The sequence below is a fragment of the Centruroides vittatus genome, unplaced genomic scaffold (assembly GCF_030686945.1).
Source record: "Centruroides vittatus isolate TY-2023 unplaced genomic scaffold, ASM3068694v2 contig_976, whole genome shotgun sequence".
Classification (NCBI taxonomy): domain Eukaryota; kingdom Metazoa; phylum Arthropoda; class Arachnida; order Scorpiones; family Buthidae; genus Centruroides; species Centruroides vittatus.
This window is the reverse complement of record NW_027122649.1, coordinates 505,398-522,457: the sequence shown is the minus strand read 5'-3', so window position 1 is coordinate 522,457 and position 17,060 is coordinate 505,398. Positions and strand designations below refer to the sequence as shown.

Here is a 17,060-nt window from a genome sequence, read left to right as displayed (position 1 = left end):
ATTTTTTACTGCTTCAAAAACATAGGTCATCCTATACGCACGAGTGAAGGATTCTTTTCACTTTTGCAATAATTTCTGTGAATCGTGTATACTTCATGTTGTCATTATAGTTCTACAGTCTATTTATTGCAAGTTGGCACCTACTGTAAACAAATTAAGGCACACTTTCCTTTGTTTATTGGTTTAATCCTATGTCCATTAATTAAAAACCACGTTGTATCTCATTCGTTTGCAGAAAATAGTTTCTATTTATTTATAAAAACTAATGAAATACAGGTCACTTAGCAATGATTATCCAGTGGTTGATCATATTATTAGAGCCACTTGTTAAAACTGACAAATAAACAGTAATACTGTAAACATTTCAATACAAAATTCATAGTCAAGTCTTATTACTATTTTTTTGGTCCTAGCAGATACTTATGTTCCAAATTAGTTGATTATTCTATCGTTGGCAACAATAACCATTAAAAGCACTCCATTTTGCAATAACACTGTCAATCAACAGTTTGTCGCAGTTTGATTACCATCTACTTAATTTGTAGTTTTTGTGTTTTAAAAACATTTTATTGACTTGTTGTGGGGATAATATTGTTGTTAAGGTATGTAATGTTTAATGTTTAATATGATGTTATAATACCATTTTATATAAAAGTTGTTACAATTATGAGCTTTTCATTATTTTTAGGTTATTTTAGTCATGGGGAAAGTTAATGACCTCACCCCTAGGAAAATTAGTGAAATTAAAACTCATTTTAAATACTGAGCATTCAAATAGACAAATTGCATCAATTGCAAGCATTTCAAGGGCTTCTGTTGATAGAATTAAGAATAAACTCTACACTAATGTTGATTTAATTTTGAACCGAAAGGGGAAATTAAATCCACATTAAAAAATTACTACACCCAGAGATAAGCATCAAATAAGAAATATCTGTATGGAGAACAGAAAGACACTTCTGAAATTGTTGGTAAAAAAGATTTAGGATACTAATATAAATATATCACCAATGGCAACTCATCATCATCTTAAAGAACTTGGGCTTGCGTGTCGGTGTCCAACAAAAAAGCTGCAGCTTACGCCCACTATGATGGCAAAGCGATTGCAATGGGCAAAAGATCACAGAAACTGGACTGTTCAAGATTGGGAAATGGTAAATCTATGGTTTTGTACCAAATTATAAATTAAATGCCTTTTTTATCATATTTTAAAGGTTTTAACGACTCTGCTGTTATTTTCATATTTGTTTCTCTGACGAGTCTTCGATTCAGATTCTGTCTGATAAATCAGAGTTTATAAGGAGAGGAATTGGGGAGAAGTACCGCAAAGACTGTATAGTAAGAAGAGTAAAACACCCTCTAAGCATTATGGTGTGGTCTGTCATCAGTAGCCAAGGTACTGGCCGCTTGTACGTTGTAGAGGGCACAATGAGACAAGACCAATATATGAAGGTCTTAGACACCAAGATGCTTCCCCAAGTTGAGGAATGGTATCCAAATGGTGACTTTTTGTTTATGCATTATTCTACTCCTTACCACAAGGCTAAAAAAGTCACAAAATACCTGGAAGAAAACAAATTGAGGTTTTGAAATGACATGGAAACTCTCCAGACCTTAATCCTATAGAAAACCTTTGGGAGCTGCTAAAGAGAGAAGTTTCCAAGGATCTTATCACCAACAAGTGGCAATTGATAGAGCATTTAATAGAAGTGTGGCACAGGAGTGAAGAAATAAAAAAAAATTGCTTGAAATGCATACAAAGTATGCCTAGAAGAATTGAAGTGGAGATTGCTGCAAAAGGCGGTTCAACAAAACATTAAACATATTTTTCTACATTTATTTTTAGTTCTAGAAATATAAATATAAACACCTGATTTGTATTTTTATTTTATCAATAAGTAAATAAACAAATTTAGACATTTTTCTTAGTTTCATGCTTTTATTCTGGTGTAAGTTGAAAAAATGTATTTTTTACGTTGTGGCTCTAATAATATGATCACCCACTGTAAATGTAGTTATTTTATATTAGTTAAATTATTATTTTTAATGAATATTAGCACATTCTGAATCATTAAAAATAAACTTTTTCTGGTCATACGCATTATAATGTTTTGGTTTTGTTTTCCATTTATCACATATTAAGGCAAACATGGCTGTTTGTCTTAATACGTGCATTTGATAATATTTTATTTGTGATTAAACAAAATAAAATTAGAACTGTATTAATAAATCTAATTTTCTTTATCTCTAAAGTCATACCTCGTCCTATAAGCGAGATTGTTTTATACCCAAGTAAATACGGTATTTATTTTGTTTATGCAAAATAAAGAAATAATTTTTAACAATACAATAGCCATTATTATTTTTCAAAAATAGCCAAAATTATTATTTAAAAAAAATTTTCATTAGGCTTAACATCGACGAAAATTCAACACAGCGACATGCATGGAGAAAAATTTCAACGTGAGATAGGTAATATATTTTTTTTGTACATGATCAGTTATCCGAACAACCCATCCCAAATTATTTCGGATAATTGATGCTCTACTCTACATTGTAGTTATTTTATTTTTTTTACAATTGAGTGTTTAAGCAACATTAGAAAAAATTCTTTGAAATTGTATAAGTTTATTTAATTAAGCAACTTTTTATATTATTTATTTATATTTATGTTATGCAATTATATTTATATTTATTTGTATATATATAATAAATATATATATATATATATTATATACAAATTTATATATTAAATTGGTATATTAATTAAACAATTAATGTACCAATTTAATATATTTGATTGAAAATATTAAATTTACATTTTTTTTATAAAAATTCTTCTTTTGATTTTTTAATCAGTGGAACAGAAAATTCTTCAACATAATTTGGCATCAATTAGACATTCTAGATGGTTTGAAGAAAATGCTCATCATTCTAGTATTAAAGTTCTAATTAGATTGTTGAGAGACGTGAGAAATCGTTTTGAAGGATTTCAGCCTCTAAATCCTTGGATTATTGATTTACTGGTAAGACATACAAAATCTTTTCTCGTGGCTTATCGTGGTCGGAATCGCGAGATGGGCGATTCCCACCTTTTTGTGTTGTAACATAGTTTTATAAGTTCAAATTGATAGCCATTGGAGAGCAACCGTTAGAACGACGGTTAGGATAACGGCCATTGGGTTTAAATCAAAGAGCTACTATTGGTCGGTGATATCGTACAGCCTGAGTTGGTACGAGCAGCTAGCAAGTGCGCCGGCCCACTTTATGACACTCGCGGGACCAGCGGAGTTTAGCATCGGGGACACAGTACTTGTGGGGAAAGGGTACCGAGAGAACAAGTCCAATGGTCGGTGGGAGGAACCCGCCGTGGTGGAAAAATGAGAGCAAGAGGAAAACCACCAAATGAAGCTAGCGAACAGGAGAGCCAAATGGGTCCACGTAGACCGGTTCAGGAAATACCCTAAGCTAACTTACGTCATCAGAGTTGGATTTGTTTCCGACTCTAGTTTCAGGGAATTGGAGGAAACTCCGCGAACATGTCGAGTATACAATCGCAGACGGGAACATCCGCAAACCAGGGACTTTCCCCTATGTCTCCCATCCTTGGTGTGGGACATCTGGATTACTAATAATAAAGGATATCAGTCAGGGAATGGGTTAGGGAAGTCAAAGTACGCATAAGACTATCGTAAAAATGCGTGTGGGTATCAAACTGATTGCGCTGTATCAGATTTCGCAGGCATCTCTGTGCATAGGTGTGAGTGAACTTTCCCGGATGTTCCGGATGAAAGGGTCAGTCCAACAGATTTGGACATTCGGCTTTGTAAGATTGCTGTGTGTTGTTGGTGGATCAAACAGGCTTAAGTAAGCTCAGTTTGATCCTTGGCCGTGGAGGTGTCGTGGTCGGAATCGCGAGACAGGCGATTCCCGCCTTTTTCTGTTGTAACATAATTTTATATGTTCAAATTGATAGCCATTAGAGAGGAGTCTGTTGGAGAGTGACCATTAGAATGATGGTTAGGATAATGGCCGTTGGGTTTAAATCAAAGAGCTACTATTGGTCGACGATATCGTACGTTGGGCCTGTGAGCTGAAGACTTCGCAGCGCTGATTGGAGGACGGCCATGGACTTCGACCAGTATAAATTACTTTGTATGTAATTACTTTGTATGTAAAATAGGAAATAAAACAGACCAGTATAAAAGGAGTAACTTTCGGTGGGAAAGAGGTTTCTTTTTGAAAGCTCGAAAGTGTGAGATTCCTTTTTCAAAGCCTGGAAAGTGCGAGGTTTTTTGAAAGCTGAAGGCGAAGGTTCCTGTTTGAATCCCAAAAAGTGTGGACTCACATTGGACTGTAACGTACTGGCGGTTGTATAGGACTCTGAGGTTCTGCGATTGATACGTTTGTAAGAGGAAGTTGCACGGTCCGTCGGACCTGTGACGGAATTATTGTCGTTTGTAACTCTTATTTAGTGTCATCAAGTGTTACAGTGTATTTATTTTCTGTATTTTTGTTTTGTAAATATAAACGTTTGTGAATCGTCAACTTGAGTTGGTTTTTGAACATTACTTGGCTTTTTCAATGTTTTTATAGTGAAAGTGAAAAAGAAGTTTAAAATTAAATTTTAAAAAGGTTTTTGTTAAATTGAATTTTTTTGGACTGATTTTAGTATAGTTTAAAATAATTGTTTTTGGAAAGTATTTTATATAGATTCTGCACTTAAAATTTAAATAAACAGTTATATAAAGTATGTTAGTTACAGTTTGAAATATTAAAAATTTAAGTAATTTATAAGAAATTATTTTAATCAGTAACTGGTTTTCACTATAAAATATTATTAATTAAATATATTATTATAATATTTCTCATTATGTATGTATTTTTATGATAAGGTCCAATTAAGGAAAGGCAATAAAAAGTTTTATTAATCAAAGGATCACTTTAGTATTCTCTCATATTAGCATTTCATTTTATGGATTGGCAATAGTGAAAGCATGTATATGTCAAAGAACAATTAAAATTGTATGTAATAAACATCAAGCTAGACAAACTTCAGTCTGATTTTATTTATAGCAAATATTTATTATTAATTATAGAATAATGTAAAACTTGCTATTAAAAGTTCCTTTGTACTTCTAAACAGAAAGTTCCATGTAAGTAAATTCTGTCATATTTATGGAGATTTCATTCCATTTTATTTCATGGACTTAATTTTTTTAAGACTTTTCCTAATAGCATGGAAGTAATTCTGTTTAATAAAATAGTCCTGTCTACATTCATTGAGCCTCAAGTCTGTTTCCTAAATAAAAATAAATTTGTCTTAAGGTCTGGTATATCAGAATTCTATAAATGTTGAGAGTTTTGTGGTAGGTTAATCTGTTAGATTTCTGTGGTAATAAGTATCTAATTTTTATCTTTCTTGATAATGATAAATAGATCTCTTATTATTACTTTGTATGTATTAATTGGGAAAACTATTTTAAAATAGGAAATAAAACAGACAACTGTCTTTTGATATTGCTTAATAAATAAAGCATGCACAAGATGTTGAGAAAAAGCAAATATTTTTAGTAAATAAAACTAGTCATCATGCAAAAAATGTAAATTAAATACAAATATTTTAGAATGTTAATAGAATATAAAACAAATTTAAATTTTATAATTATTTAAAAAATTTTGTAAAGAAGGTAAATGGTTTTAGTATATTTTGTTGTTTTTTCTATGAAACATTTATTTCTATTTGTTATTCTAAGCTTTTCTGACAATGTTATCAACTAGTCTTGGTTTTAAAATCAAATATTTGCTATATTTTTTTAAATAAATTATATTAAACCCAAGCAATTACCAGATTAAATCGTGTTACATTATCACTGCTAATAATTATTAAATTTAATAATCGTAATTAAATTAATAAAAATATAATCATTAGGTTTTGAGATGTTTTTATATATATAAATTATATTATGCTTCTTTTAATCTTTAGTTTTTATTGAGAAAAGAAAGATTGTTTCTGTTAAGCTTTTGAACAATGAGATTTTATAATAGTAAGGATTCTTTAATTGAATGTGGATATAACAAATATAATTATACTTTTTCAGAAAACTGAAGTAACAAAATGATTATCATCTGGTTTGATTTTGATAGTTAGTTCATAAAGTTATCTAAATTCTCTCAAAATACAAATTGTTATAATTTGTCTTAAACATTTTATACTGTACTCTTTGTTCAATCTGATAGATAAGCATACAGACCAGTGACTTGTACACTTACAGACAGCTAGAGCGATCTCTTGATGGGTCTAAAAAACTTTTTTCCACTAGTTTAATTTACTAAGTAACATAAATTGGAAGACAGGATGCTAATTTTTTTCCATAAATGCTACATTTTTAGTCAAGCATGTGCAATTTTTTTTATTATTTTTATGCCAGCAATGATATTGCTGCAGCAGTGATAAGTGATCAGTGTAGATGTCCCCAAAACAATATTATTGACTTGCTAGCACTTTGACTCAATTCTTAATTTATGTTCTGACAGAAAATGAACTGTGCTTAGTTTAAAAACTAACTCACTCTGGGAGAAGAGGGAACCATTGATAAATCTACCATTAAAGGGTTAAACATCATTGCTTGGAGATCCACAAAAATAATATCTCAGGCATGAAGATTTTTTTAGATGTTAAAAATTTGAAGATCACTGATGTAAAGTGATAAAAAAAAAATGTTTACTTGCAAGGGATTCTGAAAACGGATCCCGGCTGTTTTTTTACCCCGGGAAATATCCCGGGAAATTTTTCTCATCCCGGGAAATCCCGCAATTTTTTTAAAAGTTCACTTTTTTCTTATTTTGTGTTAAGATTGAAGAAATTTTACAAATAGAAAGTATAATTAACTCATAAACTGTCAGAATGCCGGAATGCATTTATATTTAATTTAAGCCTGTGTTACTGATGGTGCAGCTGTAATGGTGAAATTTGGAAGGTTAATTGAATGTGAGCATCAGTTATGTTATGCACACGGAATTCATTTAGCGGTATGTGATGTTTTGTACCAAAAGTCAACCACTTCAGTAGCAGTCCCTCTTTCTGAAGAAATTCAAACTGAAGATGAAGAGCGCAATGATGATATTGAGAAAGATGAAGAAGACTTTAGTTATAGTATTGATTTTGAAAGTGTTTTGTGTGAGCGTTTGGCTGAAGATCCTTTCGATATAGATATTTCATTTGAATTACATGACACACTAGGTAATGAAATAGTCTGTTCTCAAATCATTAATAAGGTTAGAAAAATAGCAAAATTTTTTCGCAAATCACCTTTAAAGAATAACATCTTACAAAAATACGTTGAACAGGAACATGGGAAAAATTTGCACTTATTTCTGGATTCCAAAACCCGATGGAATAGCCTTTTAGCCATGTTAGAGCGATTTATTAAAATAAGATCATCCATATCGAAAGCAATCATTGACTGTAATAAAGATACGGACAATTTTGATCTTGACAAACAAGAAGTTACTGTAATTCGTGACATCGTGGCATCACTGCAGCCATTAAAAGCTGGAGCAGAAAAGCTTGGCAACAGAGGATCGACTTTACTTTCATCGGAAGGTATTTTTTCTTTTATTATAAATGAGTTAAATCAACTAAACACACCTTTTTCAAGAAGACTAAAAGAGTCGTTTATTCGACGCATAGCAGAGAGAAGAAATGTAAAACTGACTGGCCTCATACAATATCTCAATAGTGGAAAGAATTATGGAAAAGTTTCAACTTTCCCAAGTGAAAAAAGTTTGCCAGCCTTACCAACCAAGACCATGTTAATTTTATCAGCAAAACAGATGTTAGATCGTCTTTTTGAAGTATCTACTGATTCTACTTCCGGTGATACAGATCAACTACCAGATGTCGCAAGCTCATCTGCAATGACTTTAGCTGAAAAGCTTGATGCTGCTATCAAAGAAGCTGAGATAGACAGATCAAGAAAAGTGGACAACAAAAGCAGTACTGAAACGCGTCTCGAGAACGAAATAGAAATCTTTGAGGCTACAGGTGAAAAAACACACATCATCTGTCTTCTGTTAAATGCGTTAAAAACGATTCCACCCACATCGATTGAATCAGAAAGGGCATTCTCGGCAGCAGGACTTTTTATTACCAAATTAAGAACCAGATTGAGTGATCGGAGTATCGACCATCTTTGTTTCTTAAAATCTCATTATAAAAATTTACAGTAATATTTGTATTATGTTTTATTTAAATAAAAAATATCATTTTCTAAGTTAGAAGTTTGATCAAAGTTCAGTTTTTTTCTTTAAATTTTTAACTCAATTCGTAGGCAATTTTTGTTATAAGCAGTTTCGAACAAACTTTAACAAATTTTTTTTTATTTGTGAATTTTCTACGTAATTCAAAGGTATTTTTAATACATATTTTACACATCATTATTAATACGATTTTGGAGGTTGTAGAACACTTAAATTACTTTAAAAAATGAAAAATAATGATATCATTCGATTTCAAGATATTTTTATATTTTAAAAATAATTTATTATATCCCGGGATTTCCGGGATCCCGGGAAAATTTCAGCTGGATTTTAGATCGTTAAAAATTTGAAGATCACTGATGTAAAGTGATAAAAAAAAAATGTTTACTTGCAAGGAATAAACTATTTCACCAGTGAGGAATTTAAAATGTAATCCCTCAAATCTGTTGCAAATGAGTATTCAAGGTTTTTATGTTTCTCATTACGCGTTGCATTTTTGCTATGCATAATGAAAGTTTTGAGAGTTTTGCCAATCAGCAGAATTGGCAAAACTCAAAAAAAAAATTTCTATTTGATAGTCAAGTATCCAAACTCACATATTATAGATGTTTTATATTTTTGAAAAACTAATATATCTTTGAAAACCGTTTCTGTGATAATAAAAAATTATAAGAAAATCAGTTTAAAAACATAATTCAACTGCATTGAAATAATCTTGTTTTACTAAAATTTCAATCATTTGATTACAGGCACATTATGCTATAATGCATCATCCAAGTAGACAACCACTTCCTCTGAATTTGGCTTTCAGGTAAAAGTTGACAAGTAAACAATCATAAATAATTAATTAATATAATTAAAACCATTTGTAAATCTGTTATGTTTATTAAAATCTTTAATTTTTTCCTTTTGAATTTAGACGATGTTTTCAGTTAATGTCATCAGGTTTATTTCTTCCTGGTTCTGCTGGAATACCAGATCCTTGTGAAAATGGAAATATCAGAGTTCATACTGTTATGTCCTTAGAACAACAAGTAAAATTTAATTTTTTTTAATACCTTGCTTTACTGTATATAGTATAGTTCATTTTAAAATAATTTGCAATGTGTGTATATCAGTTGTGTTAACATAATTCAAGTGTCCAAAAATTCAAGAATCATTTTCAATGTCTAAGAGATTATTGAAGACAGAATTAGTAAATTCTAACAATTTGTTTTCGTTCTTTCTTTTAAAAAATTGTAAAAATACCAAGAATTTAATTTGTAATTATTTACATTTCACACATATGATATTCATGCACCATTTTTAACAAGCTACAAAACACTGATAAAGTTATGTTGAAAATAAATATTTCAAAATTTTTATTATATAATAACACTATATGCTTGATCTTTTTAATGATAAAAAAGAATGGGGTTTTCTGAGCAGAATTTACTGCTCAGAAAACCCCCCTTTTTTGTCATTGATAATTAATATTCATTTAAGTAAAAATAAAGTATTTGATTTCATTTCTATCAGTATGTATAAATTGCCACTTAAATTTCACCCCCAAAATGTATTATATGGAAAAACTACCACAAAAATATATAATAATTTAAAATAAATGTTTGGTTATAAAATACTACTTTATAAATTCTAAATTTGTAATTTTTTTTCCATATAACACAAACTGCAACAAGACACAGTACAGTGTTCACAACTGTTTGACCTAGAGAACGGCTGTTGGTTGATGTTTGTGGGTTGTTTCCATGATTGCCTACGGGGAAGTTGGGGTTCTAGCCATGTGTGTGCTGGTTAACACAAATACTCAAATACATCATGCTATTTTCAGTCATTTGTAGTATTTTTATAGGTGGACACCAGAAAAGGTTCAAAACAAAAACTTCTATTTGGTATATATAATAATAAACATCACTTTGGAGTTGCAGATTATGCTTTTACCAATCAAATGCTACATTGTAATGTTACAATACTAATTATAATTAGCATTGTACTTGTAGTACTACTATAGTAATGCAATCTTTGGCTCAAGATCACTATTGTTAAAGAAAACTATTTGTATCATATAGTATGGTTTATTAACAAAATAATTTTGTTAATAAACCATACTACAGACATTTAATAAGATAAGGAAATCAAATTATTTAAAAATATTATACAAAACATTGCAACTGTCTAGAATGAAATTTAAGAAAACAATATCATTAACAATAATTATAGCCAGAAATAATAAATAAATCAGAACCTTCAAAGTTTTAAAATTCAAAAAATAATAATGTTTTTTGATGGCAATGAAAGTTAGATGGAATTTAATGAGAAAGAATAGAAGAGATTCTCAGTATGGGTTTTGTTGAATTAACCAATAGTGTTATTCAAGATATGGTTAAAGAACTAGTAACAAATGTTTGAGGAGGACAGATATGAAAAATATTTTAATGTGACTATTTTTGAAACATTTTTATAAAAATGGAAGAAATCTATCTTAGAAAAATAGTAATCTTGATACTGATCATAATAATAATGATTCAAACTATTAAGTAAAATATTTTCTGTTTATAAGAAAATTTATTATGACAAACAAAAACAAAGCAACAACTGTAAAATCAATACTGGACAACATAATTAAAAAATACATTATAAACAATAAATGTTCAAAAATTAAATTTTTTTTTAACTTTGCAACCAAACTAATTATTTATGGCTTAAAACAATGGTTATCTTATGCCACTTCAGAAATAATATTTTGAAATTGAACTTCATACATACAATCATCATTTAGTATCAATTTCAATTTATTCATTATTAGGTCTTAGTTTTTATATAGTTAAGTTGAAAATTAATATTGACAATAAAGTTCTTTTTCTTAATTAAAAGAATTAAAACTTCTCTTTCAGGATTTGGTTTGTCTTACTGCACAAACTTTATTAAGAGTATTTGTTCATGGTGGTTATAAGCAGATATTGGGATTGGAAGATACAGGCAATAGTAAGTATATAATTTGTATTAGAGATGATACTTAATTTTGTTGATAGATCCAATTCAATACCAGTACTTGTTTCTATACATATTCTACAGATGTTAGTAATAAATGAAAGTATGAAATATTGGTTTAGAGAATATTCACTTTGTTTACTAACTGTTTAAATTCAGTATAAAGAAATAAAAGTTTACAAATCAATTTATAGATTTCTTTCATATCTGTGTCCTAGGCAATTGTAATTGTGTAGTTTGATCCAACTCCAGCCCTATTTTTAAGAAAAATACTAACAAATGTTGAATAAATTTACAATGTTATAGAAAATTTATGAAATTGAAAAATCATTGCTAAATTCTCAACAGACTTGAAATATTGCCAAATATGACAATAAATTGCCAGATCTTACAACATTGCTCACTGACTGTCCATCACTATAAACTGGACATGTGCAGTGCCTGCTGCTGCTACCATTATTTTTTCACTTATGGCACTGCTGATCTTTGAAAACCTAGTCACTGGCATAAATATAACAGAATACAGTGATACCTGTACTTAGAGTGTTTCAAAGTTCAAATTTCATGTGCAATGGAAAGGTTTGTTGCATAAATGCAATCTGTTGCAAGTTGTTGCTTGTTCTGGCTCTTGCATTAATCTTGTATGTTTTCAGTGCTTTTTTTTTTGTGTGTGTGTGTGTTTTTTAAAATCAATTTTTAACAATTTCTTCCTGAAATTTTTCTTCATCAATATGTTTTGGGCACCCCTTATGTTTTTGTATCCTTTAGTTCAAAATTTCCAAATGAAATTTTTTAAGCCACGTTTGAAATGTTCGAAGTTTAAGAGCATATTTCCCATATACATTACAAATTTTACTGTTTGTATGCATTATATTCTTTCCAAATTCATAATGCATAAAATGCATGATAGGCTTTTTATCTGAAAACTAGAAGTGGATAGTTCCAAATCAAGACCACCCATTCATTCCAGACTGAACTACTAATGTGTTCTTTGTTCTGTACTTTTATGTATATGGTTTTCCACAGTATGGTCGAATTCTTTATCTGGATTTTAACTTGAACTAAATGAAAATGTTCCATGAGTTTTTAGGAATAATCAAATGTTTTGAGTATTTTAAATTTATTAAGATATGTTTAAAATTTATATTTTTAGTACAGTTTGTAATCATTTGTTTTATTAGTAACTAACAGATTTGTCCTGCATTGGCTAGCCAAAAAGTAATAATGATAAATGTTAAAATGGAAACCATATTTCAAATTTGGTTATTTTAGCTTACTGTTATGTTTATCACAAAGTGTCAAGGAGATCAAATCAGGAGAAGGTAAGGTGTCCAGGTTTTATGGTAGTCTATAGTTTCCTCAGAGTCCAAGTTAAACAACAAATAACTAAGAACAGAGAGACAAACATTCTATGTCCTATATAAAACTGATGGGGGACCAGGATTTTTTTTATTTTGAATTTATTATTCTATGAGAGCTTTAATCCCATGTAGAACAGACAAATGGTATCCTGTCCTTTGATTAGGCTTTGTAAATGAAGATTTTTCATTTGGAAATAGAGAGATAATATGCTTAAACACAAAGCAATATTTAATTTTAAGAGCAACTTTCTACACAATGCTTTCTTTTTTCATTTTTTACTCTTCGTCCTGTGGCATTGGAAGACCTTTATATCAAGTCATTGTGGATCTGACAAAACCCACAATATGGTGGCTAGATGACGAGGGACAGAGCCTGACATATCCAGGACAGATCACCCCTGAAAAATTCCTGGAGGTTTTTGACTGTTCCAATTTAATCTTGGAAAGCCCAGAGCAGTAGGTTGATGCCTTAACTGCCTCTGCCATCTGGCCATCCCTCTATACAATGCCAGAATATAGCTAGCAATGGAGGAATAAAACTGTAATTGATAATGTTTCTCTTTTCTAAGTAAGAATAATTCTTGTTTTATCAATCTCTTGACTACCTGGTGTTTAAATCCCCAACTTATTTTATTACATTAGGTCATGTTCATTAGATTAGGGTTGTGGACACTTCAATTTTAATTCATTTCGTTTTTATGGAGATGTGAATTTGTAAAAATATCAATAATTTTGTTTTAATTTACTAGTAATTTAATTTATTTTATATAGTATAAATTTTTTATTGTTTTGCTTAAATGTAAGGATGACCAGAAAGTTGAAAATCATACTTCTGAAATAATGGCATGCCAAGTTGTGCTGCCACCACCACCACATTGTTTGTTGCTAGAAATTATAGTTTGACATACAGGTCTGCTAAAAACATATCTAGTCTCCTGCAAAACAGCTCTCCTTACCTATTCATAAACTTTTTATTATACTAATGATTGTTATTACATTATTATATAATTTAAATGTTTAATTTTTTTTATGTTGGTAAGTCACACCTATTTTTTATTTTGATAATATAGTACAGTCTTGATAATCTGGCCTTTCATTAGTTTGATATGTCCAGTAGTATGACCCTAGTTGACTCTCAGGTATTCCAGTGTCATGCCTCAAAATGTCCAAGAGGACATGTTCAAGTAACTTAATATGTTCATCTGGACACTTTCATGTAGCACACTGCACAACTCCATAAGTCTTGGATTACCTCAAGCTATTCTGAGCAAAAATAAATAAATGAATTTAAAAAGATTCATTCTTAATATCATATTTTGACTACATTTGTTTGATATATGATTTATAAAAAAAGGAGATAAAAATGACCCTGAAAATTATCAACCAGTTGGTTTACTATCAACTATTTGAAAATGTTTTACATCCATACTTGCAAATAGATCTCAAAAATGGCTGTCTAAGAAAAATTTGATATCTAATTTTCAATTTATATATACTAAAAACAAAGGTACTGAGATGGCAATATTTTTTCTACTGTCAATAATATAACTACATCTTAAAAAGCACAAGAAAGTTTTTGCTGCATTTGATTCACTTCATGTTCAAACATTAGTTAAAAAGCTAATTTAGAAAGTATCTGGAAGAAAAATTTTCAGTTTCAATTTTGAAATTATTTTCTACATACAGAGTTAATATAGTTTATGGTAAAGAAGAATTTCCTAAATTTATTTTTAATCAAGGAATCCCTCAAGGTGAACCACTATCTCCTTAACTCATCTATACTCAGCATATAAAAATGAAAAAAGATATTTTTAAAAGAAACTGAAATAATTTAAATTTTTGATAAAACATATTACATTCAAATAAACACTCATCAAACCTGATAATATTAATCCATTAATAAGAGATGGCGCCTAATGCCTACCTCAAGTGCCAAATTTATTTATAATCTTTAATCATTTATAGACATATTACATTCTTTATGCCGATGATTTAGTTCCTTCTTCTCCAACAAAGCTTGCACTACAGAGAAATATTAATGTATTACATAATTATTTGAAAACTCTGCATTTGACTATAAATACAGCAACAACTAAAATATTTAGGAATAATATGAAAAATATCAGAAAGTGAGATGATTTATTTAGTCAACTTTTGATAGTAGTAAATAAAATTAATTATTTAGGAGTAATGTGTTCTTGAAATGGAAATTTTTATTGTCATATAAATAGACTAAGAGATAAAATTAAACTGTTAATGGATCATTTAATATACTTACATTCTTCATTAAAAATTTCTAATTTAAACTTACATATAAAGTTATATAATTCTTTAATAAATTTGTCAATACACTATGTCAATCCAATATTGGGTGTAGATCTTTTTTTGAATGATTTAGAAAGATTTTATATAATTTTTCTTTGTAGATTGTTTAATGTTGAAAGAATAGTACTTGGTTACACACTTCATTGTGAGACAAATACATATCAGGTTTTTCCTTTTTATCCAAAGCGATCAATTAAATTTTATTACAGATTGAAATATAATAATGATGAAAACATTAAATTTCTCTATCAGATAATGCTCAAACAATGTAAAAAAGTGAAAAAAAATTAAATTTTATTGTCATATAAATTTCATATAAATTATTTGGAAATGTGGAAGATGACTGGAAATATGAATATACTACTGATAAAAGAAGCATTTTCTTGATCAATAAGTAATGATCAAAATTCCTTAGCTCAATCTGTCTTTCACCTACAGTTTGTAGATATCTTAAAAATTCTCTCAGAATCTAACTATATGGTAATAAACATAGGAATAAACATAAAAAGGTTGATAGTACAATTAAGATGAATAAATTTTCACTATAAACAATGTACAAACAATATGTACTCAACTCAACAGAAAACTGTTATTGGTATAATGCAAAAGAATTTTATGTAATTCATCTAAATTCTCCAAGGTATGTCGGTCCAATAAAATTTTTGAAATATTATAATTAAATCAATCTCTAGACTACCGACAGAAGTTGAATGGTTTGGCTTGTCAAGATTTTAAATATATTGCATAAATAACTTTTTTTTAAATGTTAAAGAACAAAATGGAAGTAAGGCCTAAAAATTAATATATTAAATATATCATTGTTTAATTTATATTGGCTAACTTTTGTCAGTAAAAACACTCAAGTTAAAATTTTGTAAATCAATCAATGCAACAAGAATGATTGGTTGATATATAAACAACAGACATAATTAATAAGTTATTCATAAAATTTTCAGTTCAGTTTACTTAAAATATATTGTAATGCTTCCTGTGAGTATGTGAAACTATACAGTGATATTTGTATTCAAATATAAAAAGGAGATAAGTCTCTCTCCTGTAAAAAAATGTTTATTGTAATAAAGAAAAGTCATTTATATATATTTTTTCAAATTAGCTGAATATATATATATATTTTAATTGAAATATAATACATTATATATTATATATTATTATATTTTTATTTAAATATTTATTTTCAGTTGACATTGCAAATGATATGACTGTTTGGGATGGTGTTGTTGTTTCGCCACTTACCAAAGCTTATGAAAAGCCTCCTGACAAGAAAGATGGAGAAGAAACAGCTGAGGATATGGAACAAGAAGGTGCTGATGATTCTATGGATATGCAAGATACATAAATTCTGTAATTGAATTCATTAATATAAAATATTAATTTCATATATGTACTTTTATTATGTTGCAATCATCCATAGACATTGTATCAATTCATTTCTGCATTGATCAATTAAATAATTTTTACTTTGCTTTGTGTTTCCAAAAAAATCATGGGTGTTTATTTACAATATACAAATTTAATATTTTCCATGTTTATTATATTTAAAGAAAAACAAAATTCACAAATATATTCAGATAAGAATATTAATTTAATTTTTCTCATCTTGATAACAAATTTTTAGATTAATTTTATGAAGAAAGTTAATATTACAAAGTAGTACTTAAATCTTACTTAAAATTGCTACAGTATGAGAAAATTTCTCATAAACATTAACAAATAAAAACTCAGCTGATATTTAGGATTTAAAAGTTATACATTCCGAACACTATAAAATTTGTAATTCAATAATTAATTACAGATTTTTAAGTCTACCATGTAAACAATACTGGATGCTGCATGTAAACATTTGGGAGCAAAACAGTTCAGTGAATATTGAAAGAAGTAAATGATAATTGTCATTTAACATTCCCGTGTCCCCCAGAGCAGTAAGTTGCCACTTTGACCGCTCAGCCATCCAGTCTAGAGATTTTTAGATATATGATTTGTAAAGAGAGAGAGAATAGTATGGTAATTTTTCTGGAAATAGTCAGAGCTGATGAATCACGGCACAAGAGTTTTGCAAAAAATAGTTTTACATTAATGTCATTATTACAACATATGTAAGCT

At 29.0% G+C, this 17,060-nt stretch overlaps 1 protein-coding gene across 1 annotated transcript in view; it reads left to right on the top strand.

Annotated features, from left to right (window-relative positions):
- Positions 1-16,423, top strand: part of LOC136985755 (interleukin enhancer-binding factor 2 homolog) — a 44,823-nt gene extending 28,400 nt beyond the window's left edge. Inside the window, exons 8-12 of the mRNA XM_067283102.1 lie at positions 2,860-3,026; positions 9,012-9,073; positions 9,182-9,296; positions 11,157-11,247; positions 16,139-16,423. Of these exons, the coding sequence (XP_067139203.1) occupies positions 2,860-3,026; positions 9,012-9,073; positions 9,182-9,296; positions 11,157-11,247; positions 16,139-16,296 (593 nt within the window). The 3' untranslated portion in view covers positions 16,297-16,423. The remainder of the gene's footprint in view (positions 1-2,859; positions 3,027-9,011; positions 9,074-9,181; positions 9,297-11,156; positions 11,248-16,138) is intronic.
- Positions 16,424-17,060: the final 637 nt, after the last annotated feature.